Consider the following 23,418-nt stretch of genomic DNA (forward strand, 5'->3'; position numbering starts at 1 on the left):
ACAGGTTCTTTGATCTTGTTGTATAGTTAGAATTGGTTTTTTTTGTCACATGAATTTCTATGTGTTTATTAACACTGAATTGATTAATTGATTGAGAGCAGCCCTGCAGAGAAGGACTTGGAGTTAATGCTGGATGAAAAATTAGATACGAGCCAGCAATGTGCGCTCACAGCCCAGAAAGCCAATTGTATCCTGGGCTGCATCAAAAGAAGCATGACCAGCAGGTCGAGGGAGGTGATTCTGCCTCTCTGCTCCACTCTCATGAGATCCCACCTGGAGTTCTGCATCCAGCTCTGGGGTCCCCAGTACAAGAAGGACATGGACCTGTTGGAGTAAGTCCAGAGGAGGGTCATGAAGATGATCAGAGGGCTGGAGCACCTCTGCTATGAAGATAGGCTGAGAGAGTTGGGGTTGTTCAGCCTGGAGAAGAGAAGGCTCCGGGGACACCTTACTGCAGCCTTTCAATATATAAAGGGGGCTTATAAGAAAGATGGAGAAAGACTTTTTACCAAGGCCTGTAGTAACAGGACAAGGGGCAATGGTCTTAAAGTGAAAGAGGATAGATTTAGATTGGACATAAGGAAGAAATTTTTTACAATGAGGCTGGCGAGACACGGAAACTGGTTGCCCAGAGAAGCTGTGGATGTCCCATCATTGGAAGTGTTTAAAGTCAGGTTGGAGAGGGCTTTGAGCAAGCTGATCTAGTGAAAGGTGTCCCTGCCCATGGCAGGGGGTTTGGACCCTTCCAACCCAAACCATTCTATGAATCTATGGTTCTTTGATTCTAATTTCATACCCCATTTAAACCTAATAACTTAACTTTTTCCACCATTGTTAGATTGGAGTACCCTAGATAAAATTTTGTCTTTCTCAATCACCCAGATCTCTCAGGTGAGAGATCTCTGATCACTCAGTCTGCCAGATAATTTCAAATTATGTTGAAGATTATAAATTTCTGGGAGAGCTCACTTAAAGCTTTCCTCCAATATGAAAACTAACCATTAATTTGTCTCATTTGTTTTCTGTCTTTAACTGACTTCAATCTACATGACCACCTTCCTTTTATCTCTTAGTTTCTTGGAACCACATTTTTGAGGGACTTCATCAAGCTTTTCAGACATCTAGGTATAATACACTTATTGGAAAACCCTGTATCTTCCTCTGGAGTTCTTCCAAGAACTCTAGTAGTTTTATGAGGCATGATTACTCTCTACAAAAGCTATGTTAACTCTTCACCAGAACATTTCCCTCTACTATTCCTATTTTTCATTATAGTTTGTATCACCCATCCTGCACAAAAGCCAGCCTGATTGGTCAGTAGTTCCCTGGATTCTTCTCTGAGTACTCCTCAAAAACTTGCATTTGGTACTTTTTTCTCTGATACTGAGGGCTGTTAAAGCCTTTGATTTTTTACTACAATTACTTGTTCGGCAATTGAATTTTTAAGTTCCTTTAAAGATTTTATTACATTAAAGCAATTGAGTAAGAATGTAGGTTATGCAAGGCTTGTGAGAAAAGTAATTATGTTTTATTAAACTGAAAGATTTAGTTGGAAAAGATCATTATAAGTTATCATTTTTCTCTGTATGTCTTGCCTCATTTACTGTTTCAGAACATTAAGGCTACAATAACCCTACCTTTATAGCATGGGTAGACTTACAAAAGGCCTAAGTTTGCTTTTAAATTTTTAAATGATTCTTTAAACAGCCCCTTTGGCATTGCAAACATTTGACCCCTTTAACAGCTTCTTGAGGTTATTTTGCCAGTCTTGTTATTTTTATGTATGCCCTTAAAACATTATTGTAGTAAACTTGTGTCTTTTGTTGTTTCAACTTGTACTAGGTCTTGTATATTATTCAGGACTAAATCAGTTTGTTTCTTTCTCTTGAGTGCTTTCACAAATAGCTCCAAGAAGCAATCATTTATAGTGGCTAAAAAAGTAGAATCTGTGACTAGATCCATACTAGCAAATAAAGTAGGCCAAGGTCCATTTCGGGCTGTAAGAGCAATTGACGTGGTGCAGTCATGGAAGATTTGTGTATCCAAGCTCTTTCCCCAACAGTAGAAGGTGGCCTTTTCCACACTGCATATTGGAAACTGTCCCTGGCTTGCTCATTGACATAGACAAAGGCCATGTCAAAGCATTCGCCAACATGGGTGGAGTCTATGATCTCATTCCAGAGCTCAGACCTTTGCCTTGTCCTGGCTTAGTCTTCCAGTGGAGACATAGCCTCGTCACGGTTCACTGTGATGTTTACCTAGTCTAGTATGATTGGACTGTCCTGTTGTTACTGCTTGTCTGCCCTTCAGGGTCTCTGGTTGTCTCTAGCATTTCACTCACCTCCTTCTGCTCAGGTGATTGATAGCATAGCACAGCACTAACAGCATACCGTTCCTTTTAGCATGGAATGAAATTCTGCAGCCATTGAAATTCTGCAGTACAACACAACTGTTGACACATACTCTGTTTGACACCATACTTTCTTTAGCATTAATGTGTAAATGCAAACTACTCTTCGTGTACAAAATGTATTAGTGTTCCACTGAATATCTTCATCAAACTTCCATAATGCCTATTTTTTTTTTAAAGGCATTTGGCAATGGTTCTGCTGTTTAAACCGTATTTTAAAAGCAAAGTATTTGTGTAGACATATTTGGGCATTTGTCTTGATTTAGTTGCATAGTTTTATATGTTTTGCTTACCTGGGTTATTGTTTTTCTTTGGTTTTTTCTTACCTTATATTCTATCCATTTTTCTAAGTCATAGGCTTTCTGTGATTTCAGACCATGCAGATGTATCAATCTTGAACAATTTACTTTCCACATCTGGCATGATTTCCTTGGTTTTCATTTTAAAATTGCCTCATAGCATTTTTAATCTTAAATGTCAGCAGCACTGATTCTGTTTTGATTAGGTGGAACCCATCTTATATAAACTTAATCTGCTTCAAAAATTTACCAGATACTAATAATCCCCTTTTCCCTACACAGTTTAATCACTCATGCACTGAGCCTCTGTTATCTGACACAGAGTATATAACCAGGACCACTGAAGAATGCTACTATGTAGGACCGCATTTCTAGCCTCCTGGTTTAAACTTTGCTTTCAGGACCTCTCACCTGCTGTTTCTTTGTTGGTGGTGTGCATATCGCAATAACCATTGAGTCTTTCTTAGCACTTACTAAGAGAATGTCTAGATTCCTCGTGGTATGTGCCATCTTTTCAACTGCATGCATCTTTTCTAATAAAATGTTTGTCCATGTTTTTATTTACTTGGTCATGATCTTAATTTTATTAGAAATGGAGATATTTTCCTTTTTGTGCTCCTGAAGGGATGCCATCCTACTTAAGACACCTATCAGCCTTTGCTGCATGTGGTACCTGTTGAGTAACTCATGGCACAGTGTTGGCTAGTGTTCATGTCACTCAGGAGCACTTTTTGGGAGGTGACGTCCTCCTGGGGGTGAAGACCAGATCCAGTAGATGAGGTCCACTTGGCCCACTCAGGGGTACCTGGCTACTGTGATATCAATCTGTGACATCGCATGCTGGACAGAACTTCCACTGAGTGCAAGAGAGGCTAGGGATGGCCTATATAGATATGACAAGACCCACACAGTGTCTAAAGGATGATTTGGCTTCATCCTCATGCCCTGTCTTGGAGTTGAAAGGCTTGACTTGTCCATCCATTCAGTCAAGTTATATCTCGCTTTGGGATAAAAGGTTTTAACTGACTAACAAATGGCCTTTTGCTGTCATGTCAATTCACGATTCTGTGTTTTCTGAAAGGATTAATTAAAGTCTTTCTGGTCAAAGAGCCCATCCCAGTATTCCTGAAGAGATTACCAATGAATTTATGGCAATCTGCTCACTGCTTTTTATATATACCCATGAAAGTTGCTTTCACTATGGCTCAGTAAACAGAGCAGGAGAAACCCAGGGATTTAGACTCATCCCTCCTACCTGGTCTTTGTATCAGAATAATTTTCTTGAACCTCTACCCTAAGTTGCTGCTAAAGGTTGGTACTGGATTTCACTTTAGATGGGGAATTAAGATGCCAGTTAGCTCCCTTTGTCAGGCCTTTAAAAAGAAAGGCATCACTTCACAACCTGATTATATAGAGGAAGTTCCCTTTTAACTTTCCGAAGCCAAAGCTCTTCAGACCTTTGTAGCATAGGTATGTCTTGGCACAGTGATTTCTGTGCAAACTAACAAGGTAACTGATGGTGTCAGACTCTGCTGTCAGACTAGCATGGTGAATTTGCTATCACTGCTCCGGTCACACTCCATGCAAGCTCAAGTTACTGTAGCAGCTTTGCTGAAGAGGCACGCCTCCGTTCCATCCAAAGGAACTTTAATCTCACATTCACCAAGCATTGCTCTATTGCAGAAGCACTCCATCTGATAGGTAGATCCTTTGTGCCTAGGGATGCTGAAACCTAATTGGAGTAAATTAAGTGAGAGGAGTAACAGAGTATTGCTTGGAATCACACAGAGTGTGAATGTGCTTAACAAGCATGAAAAGAAGAAAAAGCGATTACTTATGAATGACTGAAGTTTCAAGAGACATAGTGCATGGGTATTCACTCCCAGTCCTCATTTTTCTTCAGGTCTGTAAGTGGGATAATTCTGCCTGTTCAGAAGAAACTGAAGGGATAAGCTTACATGTCTGTCTTATCTGTGAAAGATGCATGAAGAGAAGGAGAGTGTGTGTGTACCCTTTGGGGACTGTGAAGACAAAAAGCCTCCATTCTCAAGCTCAACTCCATGTACTGTGTGCAATGTTCACTTTCATAGCATATCCTGAAAATACTTGTGAAGTAGCTTTCCCTTATTCTTCCTCGCTTTGGCTTACTCTGCTTTGCTTTTAGCTTTTCAAAAATTTTTCTAATGTACTTCCAGCTGCCACTGATTTCTAAGAAACTGTGTATGCTGTGGAGGATGTAATCCAAAGTTGGCTGAAGTCTGGTACTTTTAAGTGATAAAGGTACTGCCCAAAACTATAGTAGTCTCTTCACAGAGACTGCAGGTTAGGTTAGAGAAAGCGTAAGAAATTTCACCGCCTCTCACTTCTTTAGATGCCACCACTCCCCTTCCTTTTTTTCCTAAAATTAAAAAGAAGATCTAAATATATGTTAAATTACACTGTCTCCATTTGAGTGTATTTTCCTCACTTCTACTGATGCGGAGTGATATTATCACTTAAATTAAAATATGTAATCAGAGAGTGGCTTGAATTTTAATCCCTTAACAATGTGGATTTGGTTTAAGTAGAATCCACAATTCTAGTGCTACTGTTTGGACGGAGACTGTCTTTAAGACAACACTCACAATGTAAATGAATGTTTTATTTAATGACCATTTAACTTTATGGCAACTAGTTTTCCTTTCAGAAAACAATGCACACAAGGAGAATGATGATTTAAAGGACAGGTTTTGAGTGCAGATAAACAGAAAAGAAAGCAAGCAGCAAATTTCAGCCTCTGTTAAGACATGATTACATCTTCTTTGTGGAAAAATTAGTCACATTTCTTGGAAATTGTTTAAGCAAAATATAACAAAGTACTTCCTTCCCTCTTCCTCTTAGATATAGATATAGATCAGGAACCTAGTTGCTGGACCTCTGCTGTAAAGAGGAATGTCAGAGAGAACAAAACAAACATGCCTCTCGTGCTGAAGACTACAACAGCACAACTGAAAGGGAGGTAGAGCTCAGGCTCCTCTGAAGGGGTACAGCTGTGGGTGTCCCGCTGGCAGTTGCATTTGCACCGATTCCATGTGAGTGATAAATGAGAAAGTCAGCTAACCGCTTGCTGTGAAGCACCTGCCTTGAAGACCATTCAGCATTCAGGTAAGGCAAATGTGTTGTTACTGTGGGGAAGGAATTGGCAAGGATCCCTCTCTCCGCAAACAAACAAGGACTTAAAAGCCCTGTGAATCAGATCTGAAGGTGAAGAAATAGGAGGACTGGTTCTCTCAGTTGACCAGAAGTACAATTTTGTGAGTAGGAGTGGTAAGAGAGGCAAGGAAGTGTTTCTTTTTGGACAGGTTCACGGTTCAGTGGAACAGCAGGGTATACTTTGTATGGATCAGATAGGTGAATCAACATGGATAATTGATTCCTTCTTGTAACTTAGGGCTTGTTTCTTCTCAAGTTGAAGGAAGGAGGTAGAAAATCCATTAGTTTCAAACAGCAAGCTTTGTTCTTGTCCTCTGACGAGGAGGCAGAAAGTTTTCCCATTAATAAATTACCTTCATATGAAGCTACTCTGAGAGATCATGTCAGTGTTGGTGGAAGAAGTAGTTTGGGGCCAACAGAAGGCCCAAGACCCGCCCAGCTAACCACATGAGTTTTGCTTTCAGCTACAACCAGTGACAAAGAAGGAAGAACAGTGGCTGTTGCATGCATTTGAGGAAGAACAGCCAGTGATGCAGGGAGTTGTTGCTGATGTAAGATCATGCTTGCATGCAAAGGTGTGAAGATGAGAGAGTTCATCAGTCTTCTTCTGGCTCCATGCTTGGTTTTGGGGGTTGGAACTATTCGAGGTGAGTTTCAGACTCTTTGCCTCTATTTTTTCCTCCTTTCTTTTCTATTATTGTTCCTTTTCTTTTAGCCTGATATTTCTCCATCCTCCCTTTATTTTCTACTTTCATCTTGGTGACAGAAAGAGAAGGACACTCTGTGAGCGTACACATATGTAGTTACCAGGGCTATACCAAAAACTCCAGTTGTATGTCAATGGGAGAGTTGTGAATGGTATTTAGGCAAGACCCCAAACTTCATGGGCTAGACAATGTTCACAGTCTCTTAGTCTATTTACTTAAATTGACTTGTCATGAAGTTTCACATCTGAGTAGGCCTGACTATTACCAGTATGAGCTCTGACTTTGCCTGTCCCATTGTTAGATATCATTTTGGTTTATACCAAAAGAAAACTTTTTTACCAACCTGCCTTTTTTCCTCCGCAATAGGTGTCTCCGTTATGTCTGTTGACTTGTCCTGCCTCCAACTGATACTCTCTTTTTCTTTAGAGTGAGGGCTGACTGTTTCCTAAGAGACAGGGAGCTGAGTCTTGGCTGGTAACACAGCTGGCAGAGCAGAGGCACAGCACCTGTGCAAGTGAGAAACTGGGTCATTACTCATAAGTGTTGGAGGCTCTGAGGTATTGAATTAAAGGTATTGAAATAAAAGGTATTGAAAAATGTACCCGTTGCACATCTAACTTTCCAGAGATAGACACGTATCTCTGGCACTTGGGAGGATTATGCTCCATTGCCTAACGTGTGATTTGCAGTACTGAATGCCACAGACTCTGTGGTCTCTCAAGCAATAACCCCACGACGACTGCAACAACCTTGTCTTTGCAGCATATTTCACTTTTTGGACCTGAAAGTGACTTGACTTGGGCACAGGTGTTTCTTGCAAGATTAGGCATCAGCTGCCCTAGGGCTGCTAGGAATAACAAAATCATTTCTTGCCATCTCTTGGCTGCTGTTTCTGAAAAACAGAGCTCTCAACCAAGCTGAGCCTGGGTCAGTAGTTCCCATCACAGCAGAGGCAACTCTAGCACCTGTTCTTGGAGTTTGAATTCTCAGGGAAGGGCACATTCATGTTCCCAGGTTAACAGTGACCTTTCCTCAACACAGGCACAGCTCCTCCTTGCACATGGGTTTTTCACAAAAGAAAAAGGAAAAGCAGGTTCTCTGCAAATCCACCTATGAGATATGTTTGTTTACTGATAGAGGGACATAAATTTTTCAGCAGCTAGATTTTTGAAATATGTTTTCCTTGTCAGAAAGCTTTCTTCTTTCTGTGACTTAAATGTCATTGTAGCTAACCAGAGTGGGTGTCTCTCACTTTTGCATATGACTTCCTAGATGCATAACTTTTGCTAAGGCAACTGGGCTTATTCAGTGGGCACATGAAAGTATTCACCACCACGACAACAACCCACAAAGGCAAAACTGAATGTCCTTCTTAATGAGGCATCTGTTTTTTTGTGATAAACAATAAATCACTCATATCTTGCACTTACTGCCTTTCTACCAAGACATCTCTTGACTGCTAGAAGAGCAGTGAATTGGTGAAAGCATTTGTTTGGCTTTTCTAAAAACTATAATTATGTTCTTAGAAGCTGTTTATGTCTCCCAGATTCTTTCTGTTGTTAAGGGGTACAAAAGTCAAAACTACCCTGCCTAGGTCCTGGGGGTCCTCCCATTCAGCTTGGACCCTTGTTTATTGCAAAGCTATGCAGAGATTTACCAGGACTCAGAATTACGCAGATTCTAGGACACTGATGCTGATGTGAGTGCTCAGCTAAATAAATCCCCATTCAGCATTGCCCAGTTGGTCTTGGTACTCTCATTTCCTCCAACTGGGAATATCGAAAGGTCATTCATAGGAGACAACAGGCTTCTCACTGGGGAGAGCTGCTCTTTTAGGCTTTCTGTGTTATACTCACACTTGCTTGACCAGCTTTCCATCTGTGTTGGAGTTTCATGGAGCATCAGGCCTCTGCAGTTCAGGAAGAGAAACAGAGGTACAATTTGAAGTCTTAGATCACTTTATCAGAATGGCTGTGATTCCTGTCTGGGGGGTGGGGAACAGAAGGGGTAAGATATGTTTGAGGTTTTAGCCAGTGTTATGAGGCCCTTTTGCTTCAAAGGCATGAAGTCCAATGAGGCTTAAAAAGACCAAGCTTAACCCTTTGGACTTATCTTTTGAATTAGGATATTTCTTGAAAATTAATTTTACCTATTATAAAACAATTCCAGCTTTTCTTCACAGGTTGTAGACTAGAATCTCACTTTTCTTGCATGACCAGTTTGATTTACAAACAAGCAGAGTCAAAAAGTTGAGGCTTTCTCAGTCCTAAGACTTACGCTAAAATTCTGATGAATGGCAACTAATGACAGTCCAGCCTACTCTAAGAGCAGCAGGTGGAGACTTCTTGCCTTCAGGCTTTCCCATGAAGAGCCAAATTTTATTTGTGAAATCCATGCGGTATGAGCTGAACAACAGTGGGGATATTCCCAGCAGATCTCATCACCCAGCTCTTCACTTCTCTGTTTCTGCCTTCTCCAGTACAGTAGCAGAGCTTGTGTTCGTTTTACCGTTTCCCACTACCTTCTTTAGCCCCATCCATCTTCTGATTGTTTCCTCTTTTCAGAGAGCATCCCAATGCAGACCCTACAGTGTTATGGCGACTACATATCTCTTACAACTTGCACATGGATGGAGTGTTCAGAGGCTCATCAATTCGTGAATGTGACTCTGAACTGCTGTGAAAAGTAAGCGCGTGCCTGGCTGGTGTTCTGTGAAGGGTCTAAAAGGGCTTGGCTGCTGAACCTGAGAGATGGAGCTGGGCAAAAGGACAGTGGACTGGGCTTGCAGCCACCATAGTATCCAGCTTGCAGACACCAGTGTTATGTCCAGGCTAGGAAGAAAGCTGGATCTGTACAGGATGAGGAAGAACAGGAAGCAGAGGATGCTAATCAAGTTGTTTTCATTATCTTTTCAATCACTGTCCCCTGCTTTTGCTGTGAGAGCACACACACAAAATATGGCAGGACATGTTAATTATTGCACCCAAGCAGAGAAGAATGTGTTACACTAGATGCAGTGGTGATAATAACTAATAAGAATGGCAAAGAAGGCTTCTTCTTCCTTATGCCAGTAAAAGCATAGCTATGTTGAAATAATTTCTGCAGAACAAACTGTGAGAAAAACAGAAGTTGTACATGTTTGTTAGACTCATTGGGTTTCCTCTCGGAGATACTGAGGCTGCCTTGCACTATCTTTTTGCTACGTCTGCTTCCTTTCAAGAAGAAAACAACAGAAGAAAAGAACAGTCAAAATGGAGAGTATGAGGGAGAGAAGGGGACAGAGAAGAAGGAAGAAATAGGGGAAGGAGAAAAGAATAATAGTGGAAGCAGGAGATGGAGGGGTAAACAGCAGATAGGGGAAGGAGAAAAAGAATAATAGTAGAAGCAGGAGATGAAGGGATAAACAGCAGAGAGATTGGAGGATGGGAAGAAAATGTGAAATAAGAATAGGAAGAAGTTATCTTGGTTTTATTTTTGAGAAAGAGCTGTAGGATTCACTCATAACTTGACCTGACAGCTGTTGAAGTCAATGGAGAAGGTGCCCCTTACAGTCCCTAGAGTATTGAATCACATTCCAAATATTAGCAGTTTGCTGTGGATTGAAGTCTACAAACCACAGAAGTGTTCCTGTGGCACACAGGACTCCACAGTCTGCATGGAAGGAAATTTTTTTTGTAGGAGGACTGCAGTAGCATAGTCCTCACAAAACTTCTGTCGCAACTGCTAGCTGCATTTTTTTGGCTTACCTTCTTTGACTTCTCTAGCATAAGCTTAGTATAACAGACATATGTACACATGTAAACTGCCAAACCTACTGTTATGGAAGCAACAAGCTTTGCTTGCTAAGGGAAGGTGAGCTAGGAGCTGAGAGTGACAGCAAGGCATTGACCTCATTGACAATAGTGTAATCCCACAGTTAACAAGAAAAGCAGAACAGTGAGAGTGACCAGGATCAGCCATCGGTCCAGATCCCCAAGGAAGTCCCTATGCAGTAGCCAAGCTTACGGTCAAGTTAGGAAGTCAATTCCATGGATCACAATCAGCAACATGTATCACCAGGCACAGATACAGCTGCGTCATAGCTCAGGCAAGGACCAAAGGCAAGGGCCTGCGATTAAAAGCAGCTTCTGAATGAAGGTGGGGAAACCCTCAGTCAGGCTGATTCCAGCTAAGACAGCCTTGAGCATGGGTAGCCAAACCCCTTGCAGGGGGTGTGTGAAAGCAGTTGTGCTCAGGGCCCAGACACCTACCAAACCAAGATAGTTATTGTGAGTACATCTTCCTTTGAGGAAAGGAAGAGAGAATAAAGCAGATGTGCTTGATATAGAGAATTTATCCATGTCACTTAATGAACTACAGGAGTGTGCCAACATAATGCAGTGATAAACATTGATTTAGAATAAAATGGCATGTGGGGAAGGTTTTGGAAACCACCCTTTGGGCCATCTAGCAGCATCCTATTCAGATAGTCATGGTTTTTTTTCTGTGTAACCAGGAAAAAAGAAATGACCTGCAGGTCCCACAAAGGTGAAAACCACACTGACTGCCAGAACTTCACAATGCATTGGGTGTGTCACAACCATGGACATGGTGGAGAATATTACACCTTCAAATTTGACCTGACAATGCAGGCAGAGCTAAATGTCTACTTGTTTCAGAATGGTAAAGATGAAGCATTAAGTCTTGTTTATATTCTCGAGTATTTAAAAGTTTTTCAGATTAATGTATTGAATATTTAATCCTAAAAAGATACTTAGGTCAGCCCTTAACCTGAAATGTAAGCAAGAGTGCAGTTAAAAGGCTATAAGGCCATACTACCACCTTCAAACTCAGTGCATTCAAGAGAGACAAAAATGAGTCTACCTTCAATGGTTACAATGGAAAAAATGGGGGTAGACCTGCCAGCTAATCAGTGTCTTGATTGTGATTGGGGGAAGATACCAAAAAACCGTTCTGTTTCAGCACCATTCATTACAGCATATTCTTTCACAAAGTTGCTATAAAGCTGCACAACAGCACTGCTCTCCCTTCGTCCTCTTCTGTTCATAACTATATTTACCAGGTCTGGTAGAGTTTGCATTTTCTGGTGCAAAAGAATCATGGATTACTTGTAGCAACCCAGGGAAATTGTTAAATAACCAGAATTTGTCAGAGAACATCAGCTAGGCATTTTCTTCCCTTCTTCATGTCTCTGTCCTCACTATCTCATCTCATGGGTTGCACCTTCACCTTCCAGTTCAGACCCTCCCACCTCAAAACCTCTCAGTCAGCTTGATGGGATCAGGAGACTTCTTGCTGACCTGGGAAGCAGCTGATGGAAGCCAAGGGCTGGGCAATGCCCTGGAGTATGAAGTCACTTACAAGCGGGAGTGGGAGTCATGGGAGGTAAGAGCGGAGGAGCCGGGCTCTGCTGATTTGGGCTGCACCCTTTTGGGAGGTTGAGAGCCTGTGGTAAAAGTTGAGCAAATGAATGGCCTTTCCGTTCTCAGGCACTCTGAGGAGGTACAGCAAATGTTGTTTCAGGTCAGGCGGAAGGGGGTCTCTTTCTGTTTGCAAGTGACTTGCCCAGTCAAATACCATTTGTCCTGAACTGAATGCAAAAATCTATTCTTCACTGAAGAAAACCCCACTGCACTTGGGTTTTGAGTTGGAATTGATTTTTCCCCTGAATCTCTCCCAAATGGAATGAAATCCTGTTCCAACAGGAGCCTGTGGGTTCATGTGGGAAGATGACGATATACATTTGAAGTTGCTTCCCCTTCCACGAGGATGCACCTTTTTTTTTTTTTTTTTTTTTTTAATTTTTAAGCATACATATCCCCAACTCCCCAATTTCCTCCCTCCCTGCTCTCCCTCCTTTTTCCAAACACCAGAAAGCTGCCTCACTCTTGTTCTCCAACACCACACGTTGCCATCTCAGCCGCGAGGACCTTGTCCCAGGGAGCAGCTACGTTGCCCGTGTGCGAGCCAGACCGGGGTGGGCCAGTGGCTTCTCCGGGCAGTACAGCGAGTGGAGCACAGAGGCATCGTGGGAGACCCCTGAAGGTAGTGTGGGATGGAGCGAGGCTGTGCAGGGGTGGAAACGCTGGCTGAGAAGCGAGACCTTTGCTGTCACTTAGTGTGCTCTCATCTTCTCTGAAGGTGGCCTTCAGCCCAGGAACCTTTGCTGCCTCTTCAATGGTGCAGACCGTTTGACGTGCAGCTGGGAAGTGAAGAAAGCAATTACGACCTCTGTCCTCTTTGGCTTGTTCTTCAGGGCCACTCCATCATCAGCGTACGTGCTCTGCCCATGGCAGCGTCCCTGTGCCTCTCCCGTGGAGTTTCTGCTCTGTCCCATTCCCCCCCTGATGTCAGCTCAAGCTCTTTTTTTCCCCTCAGAGAAGAGGAGTGCTCTCCTGTGCTCGAGAAGGCTTTGCCCCATGTCCTGTATGTAGTCCAGAGCTGTGAGATCCCGGTCAGCAACTTCAGCAGTCAGAGCCAGTACCATGTGTCTGTCCGGGCCAAGACAGAGGAGAAACTGATTGAAGCCTACAAGAACAGTGAGTTGCTGTGTTGTTTCTTGCTTCTCCTGGTTGTTTCTTGGACAGATGCCTGGCTGGGTAAGTGGGGCTGAGGGCAGTGGTGATGAGGAAAAGCGGGTAGGAAGAGGAAGAGAGCGGGACTGATGAAGACAGGAACCGGACACTGTGTCAGGTCAGAGGTCTGGGAGAGGTGGCCTGTAGGTGTGGAGTTCCTCAGTGGCACTTGTTGCTCTGAGGGAAGAGGCGGCGGTGGAAGCTGCTGTGTAGAAACTCGGGTTGTGACCCAGAGCTCCTGGGCAGTGGCCCCTGGAGCACTGGATGAGGTAGGACTCCTCTGCTGAGTAAGGGGTGCCAGCTGGATCGTCTCTGCCCGCATGTGTCTGGAGGTACTGGTGCTACATTTCACAGACTAAAGCTGGGAGAGCTCCTGCCGTGGTTGAAAATATCAGGCAGTAGCTCCAAGAGAGCTGAAAATCTCTGCAAGTGTTGTGGACCAGTACAGATGTTTCAAATATTGCTTTACTGCTTTTCTGTACACAGGGAGTGCTGTCAATATTAATGGATGTGGATTTTCTGTTCTTTAACGGTCTACTGGTTTATTGTATTTGACTAGAAAATGAAGATGTAGAGAATTAAGAACTGTTAAAAAGCTGAGACTTCTTACATTGCATAAAACAACATTGTTTTCAGTCTCTGGCAACTATTCACAGTGGTGAAAGGGAGTGCTGGACCAGTATGTTAATAAGGACTGTGAGACATTCTGTGTGTTGCAGTTAAGGTGCTGCCACCTGCAAATGTGTCAGTAACGCTGACAGGGAACCAAGAGTATGAACTGAGGTGGATAAAACACACTTTCGAATATGGCTTAATAAAACAGAGATACGAAGTCGAGTACTGGAAAACCGACCAATATGAAAAGGTAGGTCTTAGGAAGTGCAGGACTCCTGGATTTCTCTTTCCTGGGCAAATGGGAAAGGCAGTTCCTCTCACCTCCATTATCTGTGCTTCTTTCTTCTCCCCAGACTCTCCAGAAGTTAAATATCAACAATGATGAACCTCCCTTCATCTTCACCCTGCAGATGCTGGCACCATCTACAGAATATAGGGGGAAAATGCGTGCAAGGGTGAACATGCCTCATTATGATGGGCCTTGGAGTGAATGGAGTGAGGAGTTCACCTGGAAAACTGAGAATGGTACTTTCATGCAGGCTGCTTCTGTGAGGTTTGGTGGACCGTTAGTGGCTGAAATGCCTCTCTAGAAAAATACATTCTCTCAGCTGGGGTTGAAGTTAGGTCCAGCCACGAGCTAGGCTGGGTCACTTAACAAGGTAGCTGTCCTGTCTGCATCCTTGCAAGTACAGCAGCAATGCTGATGAAGGAGGTGAGCAGGAATGACCTTTTAAGCTTCTTTCCTACTGCCCTTCACAAGGTGAGTACAACCAACCGTAAAGTTTTCCGCATCGGGAATCAAGCAAAGATCCTGCCCAAAAGTCATTCTTGTTTCCTGGTTCCAGCAGTCCATTCTGCTGTCAGTGACTGAAGAGCCTGAGACTGCAAGAAGGCAGAATATAAACCATCAGTCTTTTGTATTTGCAGAGTGACTACAGGGTTGCATAAAACACAGAGTAGATTCTACTGGAGATAAAATGTTTACATGTTCTTGCTCTTTCTGGACTTAGAGGCAGAATGTCTGCTATCATGCGGTCTTGTGCCCAAAGTACTATGATCTTACATGATTTATGCTGAGGAAGCTTGTAGCGGTAAGTCAGTAGGCAAATTCTGGTGAGTGTACTTGGGAAGAAATTGGTATGTTGTTGATGATCAGTTACGGCCATTAGCAGAGGAAGCTCTTTTGTAGAAATTCTGTGAGAGCCCATCTCTTCAGGACTGTACAGAGTAAGGCAGACCTAAGACGACTGAAGACTTGCCTATTGTTGATGGTGGAGTAAGGTACCTAACCATCTTTTTATTAGCATAAATTGTTTGATGTCAGTAAAAATTGGAAAAGAATCAGTAAAGGAAACGCTGAACTCCTTTGGTCAGTAAGCTGCTCAGGCCACGTTTGGTCTGTCCCACTTTGGAGGGTATCCCAACAATCTGAAGGCCTCAGGATCCTATCCCTGGACACACCACCTACGTTTGGCTGACCTGCTTGCATGAAGAGTGAAAAACCTGTTATGGGAAGCAGCCGTATTGCAGGTGGATACCTATTTCTTTTTTCTCTGTTTCAGTTCTGCCACCAGTGGTTCTCCCAGTGATGCTCCCAGTTCTCATCATCACTTTGCTAATAGTTGGTTATTGCAGCTATAAGTATTTCCTCAGGTAGGCTTGCATTGTGATGAGGAGATTTAGCAGCGTGTTGGCCATGTGGGTGGCATAAAGGCTGAGGCAATTCTTGTGCGCCATGAGAGAGACGTCTATGTGGAGATGAGCCTTGGTGTGCAATGGGCAGCCTTGTGCATGTCTGTGCAAGGGTGGGAGTTGGGTGGTGGCGTGCCAGGGCCTCGGTGGTGCCTCACTGTGCAGAGCAGCACGGTGCACGGGGTGCAGTCTTTCCCGGTTGCAGCCACGTTGAGAACCAAATCTTGCAAAGTCTGTGTTGTTGTTGCAGGAAGAAGAAAATGTGGGAGGCAAAGATTCCGAACCCCGGCAAGAGTCTCCTGATCCAGAGCTACCTGGGGGTAAGAGGGAACTGTACCTTGAAGGGTTCATTATTTCTCTCTCTGTTTCAGGACTTGCAGTAATCTTAAGAGCTCTTCTTGTCTCCTAGTCCCCAATGAACAGATATCTTCATTAGTCTATGGCTTATTTTTAGGAGAAGTTCTGGTCACATTCAAGATAACTGTGTTCTTAAATTTATCCTAGTAGACTTCTTTGTGTTGATCTTGTCAGCATCACTGTGATTTAAAATCAAGCTAGAAAATTTTCAGTACTTTAAAATTTTAACTGACTGAAATAATCTAGTGTCCTTAGCTTTATTTTAAACTCAGTCATTTTGTGATCACTGTGGCCAAGACAGCCACTACCATCACATCTCCCACGAGTCCTTCCCTATTCGTAAGTAACAAGTCTAGAAGGGCATCTTTCCTAGTTGGCTCGCTGAGTACTTGTAGTTAGGTCAGTGGTGGGCAATATGGGTTTGAAGTAGCCATCTTCTGGAGAACAGGACACATCTTCTAGTCATATTAGTGAAGTTGTATGCCTATTGCCAGATGCTGTAAGCTCTCCTGCTGGTTGTCTTTGTCCATGAGGAATGTGTGGTTCTCGATTCTGCTGCCAGTGAGACACTGCTCTTTTGTCATGTCTGCTTTTTCATTTTTCAGAAAGTACCCTTAGGAAACCAGCCAACAAGCAGCCAGCTGGACTTCAACAAATACAACCTTTCCGAGAAGATGGAGCAGGCTAGCTTCCTTCAAGTTGTGGACAGGTGAGTGAACAGCACGTTACGGTGACACTGTGGATGATAGTCTCTCAAAGAGCTCCCTAAGTCACGGCAGGATATAATCAAATGTTCCGTCACAAAAAAGTGTATACAAGTTGCTTTTGAGGAAGGGATATCTGGGTTAGCCTGCTTCTCCAACAAAGACTTTTTCTAACCCTGTGTGTAGCTATGTGTGTTTTCAGCTAAGCTTGTTTTATAGTTAACGTTTACCACAATAATATCTCTCAGGAGCAACTTTTAACTTTCCCCCATTCAGGCAGACGAAGACTTTGGCAGAGTCCCCCGAAGGGCAGGCTAAGACGACAGATGTTTCCCCTGTTGCACTGGACCTACAGAACTCCTACCATGCTTTAAATGAGCCAGAGCACGCCCCAGTTGCCTGCTCACGTCAGATTGCTGGTCATTCCTTTCCTGTTTTGAGGAGAAACAGTGCTGATGCAAGTGTTGCTTCCCAGACAGCAATCCCTTGCTTTGCTTTCAATGGTCCATACTTGTACAGCCCAGTGGCATCCTCCCAGCCTGAAATGCATCCGACCCTGGGAGTGGACCCTGTGGGAGTCCGGGAGAAATCAGTTTCCCTTCAGTATGTGACCCTCCCAAAGGAAGACTGTCCCCAGGTTCCACAAAGGCAAGAACAGCCAGGAGCAGGTCCTGCACAGCCCTTCCAGCTCCCAGGTCAGAAGGAAATGATGCAGCACCTTGACGATGAGGAAGAAGTCTCACCAGCCCCACCAGCCTGTGGGAAAGGCTCGAACGTGAGAACAGAAGAGCAGAAATCTCCAAAGGCTCTTAGCTGCATCACGTCTCCTCAGCAGTGCCCCTTGGAGTACATCACCACAGAGAGCCTGTTACTGCCATCAGCCGGCGACTCCAACCATCCACCACTTGTCACTGCTGGGGGGTTACCTTGTGACTCACAGGAGCCGCAGCCCCCCCAGTGACCACTCTTGCCATGAGTTTTCTCCTGGGAAAACTGGTGTCATGGTCCCAGTTTCAGGTCAAGCACTGGCCTCTTCTCCTGAATTGCACCTGGATACATTTGGAGACTATCTTACTGTCCCTTTAGGTCTCCATGGACATTCAGAACCCACAAAAATGTCCTTCGATATGTTTTGAAAAGGAATATTTTTTTTCCCAAAGAACCTGTATTGGAGAACTAGATAGTCATATTTAATCCTGGCAGCACCATAAGAGTTTTACTCCCCTATGGGCAATTGCTACCATGTCCCCAACCTAAAACCCAGTAAGAATGTGCAGATGGGTCAGAAAGATCCCCAAGTTTATTGGGCTTGCGTGGTAAGTGTTTTGTAGCAGGGGGGCTACAGGGGTGGCTTCTGTGAGAAGATGCCAGAAGCTTCCCCCATGTCCAACAGCAGCAGTTCCAGTTAGCTGCAAGACGGACCTGCTGCTGGTCAAAGCTGAGCCTATCAGCAATGTTGGTAGCACCTCCGTGATAACATATTTAAGACAGGGTAAAAACTGCTGCACAACAGCAGCTGGGAGAGAGGAGTGAGAATAGGAGAGAGCAACAACCCTGCAGACACCAAGGTCAGTGAAGAAGGAGCGGGAGAAGGTGCTCCAGGTGCCGGAGCAGAGATTCTGCTGCAGCCCATGGGGAAGACCATGGTGAGGCAGGCTGTCCCCCTGCAGCCCAGGGAGGTCCACAGTGGAGCAGATATCCACCTGCAGCCAGGTGAGGACCCCACGCCGGAGCAGGCATATGCCCGAAGGAGGCTGTGACCCCGTGGGAACCCCGCGCTGGAGCAGGTCTTCTGGCAGGACCTGTGACCCTGTGGGGAACCCACACTGGAGCAGTCTGTGCCTGAAGGACTGCAGCCCATGGAAAGGACCCACACTGGAGCAGTTTGTGAAGAACTGCAGCCCGTGGGAAGGACCCACGTTGGAGAAGTTCGTGGAGAACTGTCTCCTGTGGGGGGGATCCCACGGTGGAGCAGGGGAAGAGCGTGAGGGGGAAGGAGTGGCAGAGACGACATGTGATGAACTGACCCCAACCCCCATTCCCCATCCCCCTGAGCCACTCAGGGGGATGGGGTAGAGAAATTGAGAGTGAAGCTGAGCCTGGGAAGAAGGGATGGGTGGGAGAAGGTGGTTTAAGATTTGGTTTTATCTCTCATTATCCTACTCTGATTTTGATTGGCAATAAATTAAATTAATTTTCCCAAGTTGAGTCTTTTTTGCCCATGACAGTAATTGCTGAGTGATTTCCCTGTCCTTATCTCGACTCACCAGCCTTTCATCACAGCCTTTTTTCTTCCCCTGTCCAGCTGAGGAGGGGGAGTGATATAGCAGCTTGGTGGGCACCTGGCAGCCAGCCAAGGTCAACCCACCACACCAAGTAAATAAATTTTGGAACTCCATTAAAATGATCAGATATCCTGCACATTATGGTGGATCCATCAGTGGCAAGGAAGACAATGCACAGAATATTGAGGTCACTCAGATCTTCAGAATACTAAAGAAAGCTGTTGTGGAAAGGAAAGTAGCCAGCTTTGAGACTCAGCAAAGCCTGCTGGAGTTGTAGGGGTCTTAGATAACCAAGACAAAAATTTGAAAAATGACACCATTATAATCCCATTTTCTTTCCACAAATGCTACCTCTCCTGTCCAGCTTCTAGTCCAACGTGGTGAAAGATCTCAAGCGACCATACCCCTTTCTTAGTTATATTGATGTATTTGGTAAAGGGGACAGGCCATAATTCCCATGTACGTGCATTTAGATAGTCTTGCTTCTCATTCCCCTGATAGGTGTGATTGGCAGGGGAAGAAGCCAGATTTAGCTAGGGCTCCTTTCTAAAAATAGGTAATTGATTTCAGTTCAAGCCTCTCAGGTTATAGGAAAAGAAAATGATTTTGCTTGGGCACATAATGAGCTTGGATAATCAGTTTTCCTGCTCTAGAACAATGAATCCAAGGGTTTAAAAGAAAAGGGATTTTATTAAAAGGGAGAAAATGGCAACTCCGCATAAACACTGGTAGACCTGTGTACTAAAATCAGAAATAGAACCTGAAAGCTTCTTGGTAATGTAGCACACTCCCCTGTTTTGCCCAGAGCTGAGAGACTCCACTGTCCATCTGTACGGAGATGTTGCTCTTAAACTTCTCTTACTTGTTTACAGGTGCAGTATCCCACTCCTGATACTGGGTCGCTGCTCTTGGCAGCTTTAGCCCCTGAAGCCTCGGTTCTGTCCGCAGTCCCACACTGCCCCCTCAACATTTCAGATGCTCAGAGAGGAGTCTGTGGCAAACAAAACCCAAAGAGAACCCTGAGGAACACACCATTTGGATTTTGGGTTTATTAAACTTTCTTGCTCCATGGCTCCTTTGCTCTACTACTACCAAGGGGAACACCACAGGTAATCCCTAACCCTCAAAACACCATTCTCTCTTGATGGATAAGTGTTTTAAATATCTTTAAATTTAAGACACAATTGTATTTCAACCCCAGTGCCTGAGAGTGAAATCCACTGAAGTCAATTCACTTGCTCCCGCTTTGTTGTGATCTCTAGCTGCTTCAAGCAGTGCTGGATTTCTCTTTTATCCCATTATAGGCAGGATCAGCAGTAAGAACTCATTCTTTTAGGAATACTGGGCTTACCTCAGGATAGATGTAGCTCTGAATTTAAGTTTTATTTCAGTGCAAGCTTTACAGCATAAAGGATTGAATTTAATAGCAGGCTGAAGACTCTCATCAGAGTTCTTGCAGTGACTATCTCCTGTTCTAACAGTTGTTACCATTTCTTTAATGAACCATTCAAAATCATTTGCAGTGGAGATACCAAAGGTTGGAATCCTTCAGGATAGCATGAGATAGGCAGAAGTCAGAGGGTTAAATGGAAAAAAAAAAAAAAAAAAGATTGGCTGGAGAACAGGAAATCTTTATTAAAACTGATATCCTGCAAGATGATCTGTGCCTCAACTGCAGGGATGCATAAACCTTAACTGGGAAATACCCATTACTGCAGGAAAAACTAGAAGGTATGAGGGGAGTGCTGCAGAAGCTTGGATGCAATTTGTCTCTTCTATTTCAAATTGCTATAGTATGAGTATCTATATTTCAAGTGCATTGACTGTTAATAGATGACTGAAACAGTCCTTAGCTATTTTGGTGAATGGTTTAGCTAAATCAGAGAAGAAACCATTTTTTTTCCAAGTTCTGCCCTGTCAGATAAAAACATTGGCTCAGAGCTGCCACCCAATGATCAGACCTTGTAAAATCACTTAAATACAGGCTACCTATGTTGCGGGGTGCTGAGTTCAGTGAGACAATATAACAGAGGCCAACTAATTTTTCACTGCATAAAAAAGGCAGTGAAAGGCCATTTCCCCCTCCACTCTTCCCCAACATCTGCATACCCCATCACCCACTGCCTTGCCTGCAACAAGGTCCTTTGCTTAGAAAATTTCATTTGTTAACTTGTTAACTTTGCTTTTTTCTTCTGTATTGATTTTCTGCTGGGTTATCAAGTTGAATCAGTTCAGAGTGTGGGCAGGGAAGCGCCAGCACGAGCACAAAACAAGCAAAAAGGAATGAACTGCTGAGAGCAGAGGAATGCGTAGAAGGGAGATTTCAGCTGCAGTGAGCACTTACTTCAGCCTTGTTCTTGTCTAACCGCATATGACATGCTACTTGGAGATTCCAAAGCTGGCTTTAAATATGCATGTTTGGGTACCCAAAGCACTCTAGTTAACAGAGTGCCACACAGGGTAATGCTCCTTGCCAAAGTTCTGGCTAAATTAGTCTGTTCAGCACTCAGAGGCTTCAGGTATTGATTGCTCCCAGTAGCTGCGCTGTCTCACTGAAAGCTATCATCTCAGTCATCGCTGCAGCTTTCGGTGTGTCACCTCTCAGACAAGCTGTAACATTTGGCAAAGCAAAGAAGATGAAGAAGGATTGCCGCTTGTATGTTCATCTGGCATCAAACAGCTCTCACCCATTTGAATGCATTATACAATGCCAACTATTTTGTACTATTTAAGTACTTATAGAAATATTTTAATTTGTAAAAAGTGTACAAAGTGACTTCACTCCGCTGCAGGAGGCAAACACCACAGTTTGTGGCAGACTATAGTCCGTTCCCCTTCTGATCTAGTCTCTTCACGAATATCTATTTCTAATGTCTATTAGAATGTCTAATGTCTATTAGAAATAGATCTGTAAATCTATGTGCTGATTCAGCCCACATTATGTTTTGTGTGTTAGCTAACCGTGCCCTGAACTGCCTGCTTCCAGTACGCCAAACAACGTCAGTAGATTTCTGTTCAGCTCCATGTTTTCTGAATTAGGACCTGCTGCGGTCTCAGAAGACAGCATTTATTATGTACCTGGAGTCATGTTGGTCATCAGCACTGGATGCAACACAGAGAACAGAGTGTTCCTACAGAGCTGCACTGTTCAGCTGAAGCTCGAGTGGTGTGTGCTCAGGCAGGAGCCGCTTGGTTCTGATGTACAAGGAAAACCCACAGGGAGGTTTCTACAAGCTGCCATTTGGCAGGTCTCCTTAATTTGAAAGACTTGGACATGTGCCTGGAAACATCTGAATTCCAAATGGTTAATTATTTGTGGTAGAAAATGATGAGCACTTGATTATCATTAGTTACATTTTAACCTCCTTCACTACTTTCATGAAGTCAGCATATTGCTATCTAAGCCCCAGCCAATGAAGGGTGAGGTAACAATCCTAATTCTGCCCCAAAAGAGTTCATATCAGCGAACAAAGCATCAATCTTTTAAAATGGTAAAAGCTTGGGACCAGACGGGAAAGATCAGGGCATCACTATTCCCAGACACGTACTTTGTGATTGCTGCACCAAACTGCTACACTTTGGAGCTGGATGGCAGGATCCTGCAATAACGGTCATTAAATACTGTGAGAAAAACACATCAGGAAGCCCTAAAGACCCTGCATGTCCTGCATCATTCAAGCCCTTGGGTGCTCCTTGGCTACTGTCCAGATGCACTCTCTGAACTCCAGATTGTGCAGACTGTGTGATGGACACGTGTGCTTCCCTCTGACAGACATTTGAGTTAGTTAGGAAAAGGGCTGACGGGGTGAGTAGGGCTTATGAGAGCCTCAGTAAGGGTCCATTCACATTGTGGGGTGATTTGCAGATTGGAGAAGGCCTGGGGCTTCTTGCAGCTTTCCTGTTCCCTTTTGGTGGGATAAGCTGAGCACTCGGTTATCATTAGTTACATTTTAACCTCCTTCACTACTTTCGTGAAGTCAGAATTTTTTTTGCATTGGCTTGGCCTGCAAATAGTGTGGGCTTTGGTGAATAAGCTGATGCCTCCTCTTCTCAGGTGAGTTTCTGTTTGGTTTTGCACATTACTGCTGGTCCCTGCCTGGGTAAGGGCTTTCCCCGAAATCCTCCATGTGGCAAATATAATAACAAAACTAGAGTGGTGGGCACAGAACCCTCCTTTCCTACCCCACGTAGCAATCTGGTACCAATCATATAGAGTTCTGCCCAGGCTATTGAGTGGACACCGTTTGGTACCTTTCTGGCAAGAGCCTGAATTCAGCTCGGAAGCATCGATGGGGAGCTGGTTCTTTGGTTGGTGTGTCTAGCTGCTATGTACATACAGCTCTGAAGCTTCCCTTTGTGGGAGTTTTACAGCTTTCAGTGTGGGGAGAGGTAGGCGGCATTCAGGTCCTTGGGCAACTCTGGTTCATTCCCAGTGAATCCTGTGTACTTCTTTCTGGACTGCTGGGGCAACTGTCAAAATATCATGAATCTTCTGGCAAACGTGAGTTCGCATGCACACATGTATGCACACACATGTATGCACACACATGCACCGCCACCGCCCTCTCAAACCACTCACAGC

The 23,418-nt window shown here is 44.0% G+C and overlaps 1 protein-coding gene across 1 annotated transcript; it reads left to right on the forward strand.

Moving 5' to 3' along the window:
• Nucleotides 1–4,463: 4,463 nt before the first annotated feature.
• LOC128143393 (cytokine receptor common subunit beta-like) lies at nucleotides 4,464–18,750 on the forward strand. Its single transcript, XM_052790562.1, is given in 16 exon segments — nucleotides 4,464–4,771; nucleotides 5,590–5,853; nucleotides 6,366–6,548; nucleotides 9,173–9,293; nucleotides 11,104–11,270; nucleotides 11,845–11,993; nucleotides 12,482–12,653; nucleotides 12,750–12,882; nucleotides 12,987–13,147; nucleotides 13,903–14,048; nucleotides 14,152–14,323; nucleotides 15,361–15,451; nucleotides 15,741–15,810; nucleotides 16,453–16,556; nucleotides 16,828–17,500; nucleotides 17,502–18,750. Coding segments are annotated over 14 exon segments (2,433 nt in total). The 5' UTR covers nucleotides 4,464–4,771; nucleotides 5,590–5,853; nucleotides 6,366–6,460; the 3' UTR covers nucleotides 17,688–18,750.
• The last annotated feature ends 4,668 nt before the right edge of the window (nucleotides 18,751–23,418 follow it).

Source organism: Harpia harpyja, chromosome 6 (genome assembly GCF_026419915.1).
Source record: "Harpia harpyja isolate bHarHar1 chromosome 6, bHarHar1 primary haplotype, whole genome shotgun sequence".
Taxonomy (NCBI): domain Eukaryota; kingdom Metazoa; phylum Chordata; class Aves; order Accipitriformes; family Accipitridae; genus Harpia; species Harpia harpyja.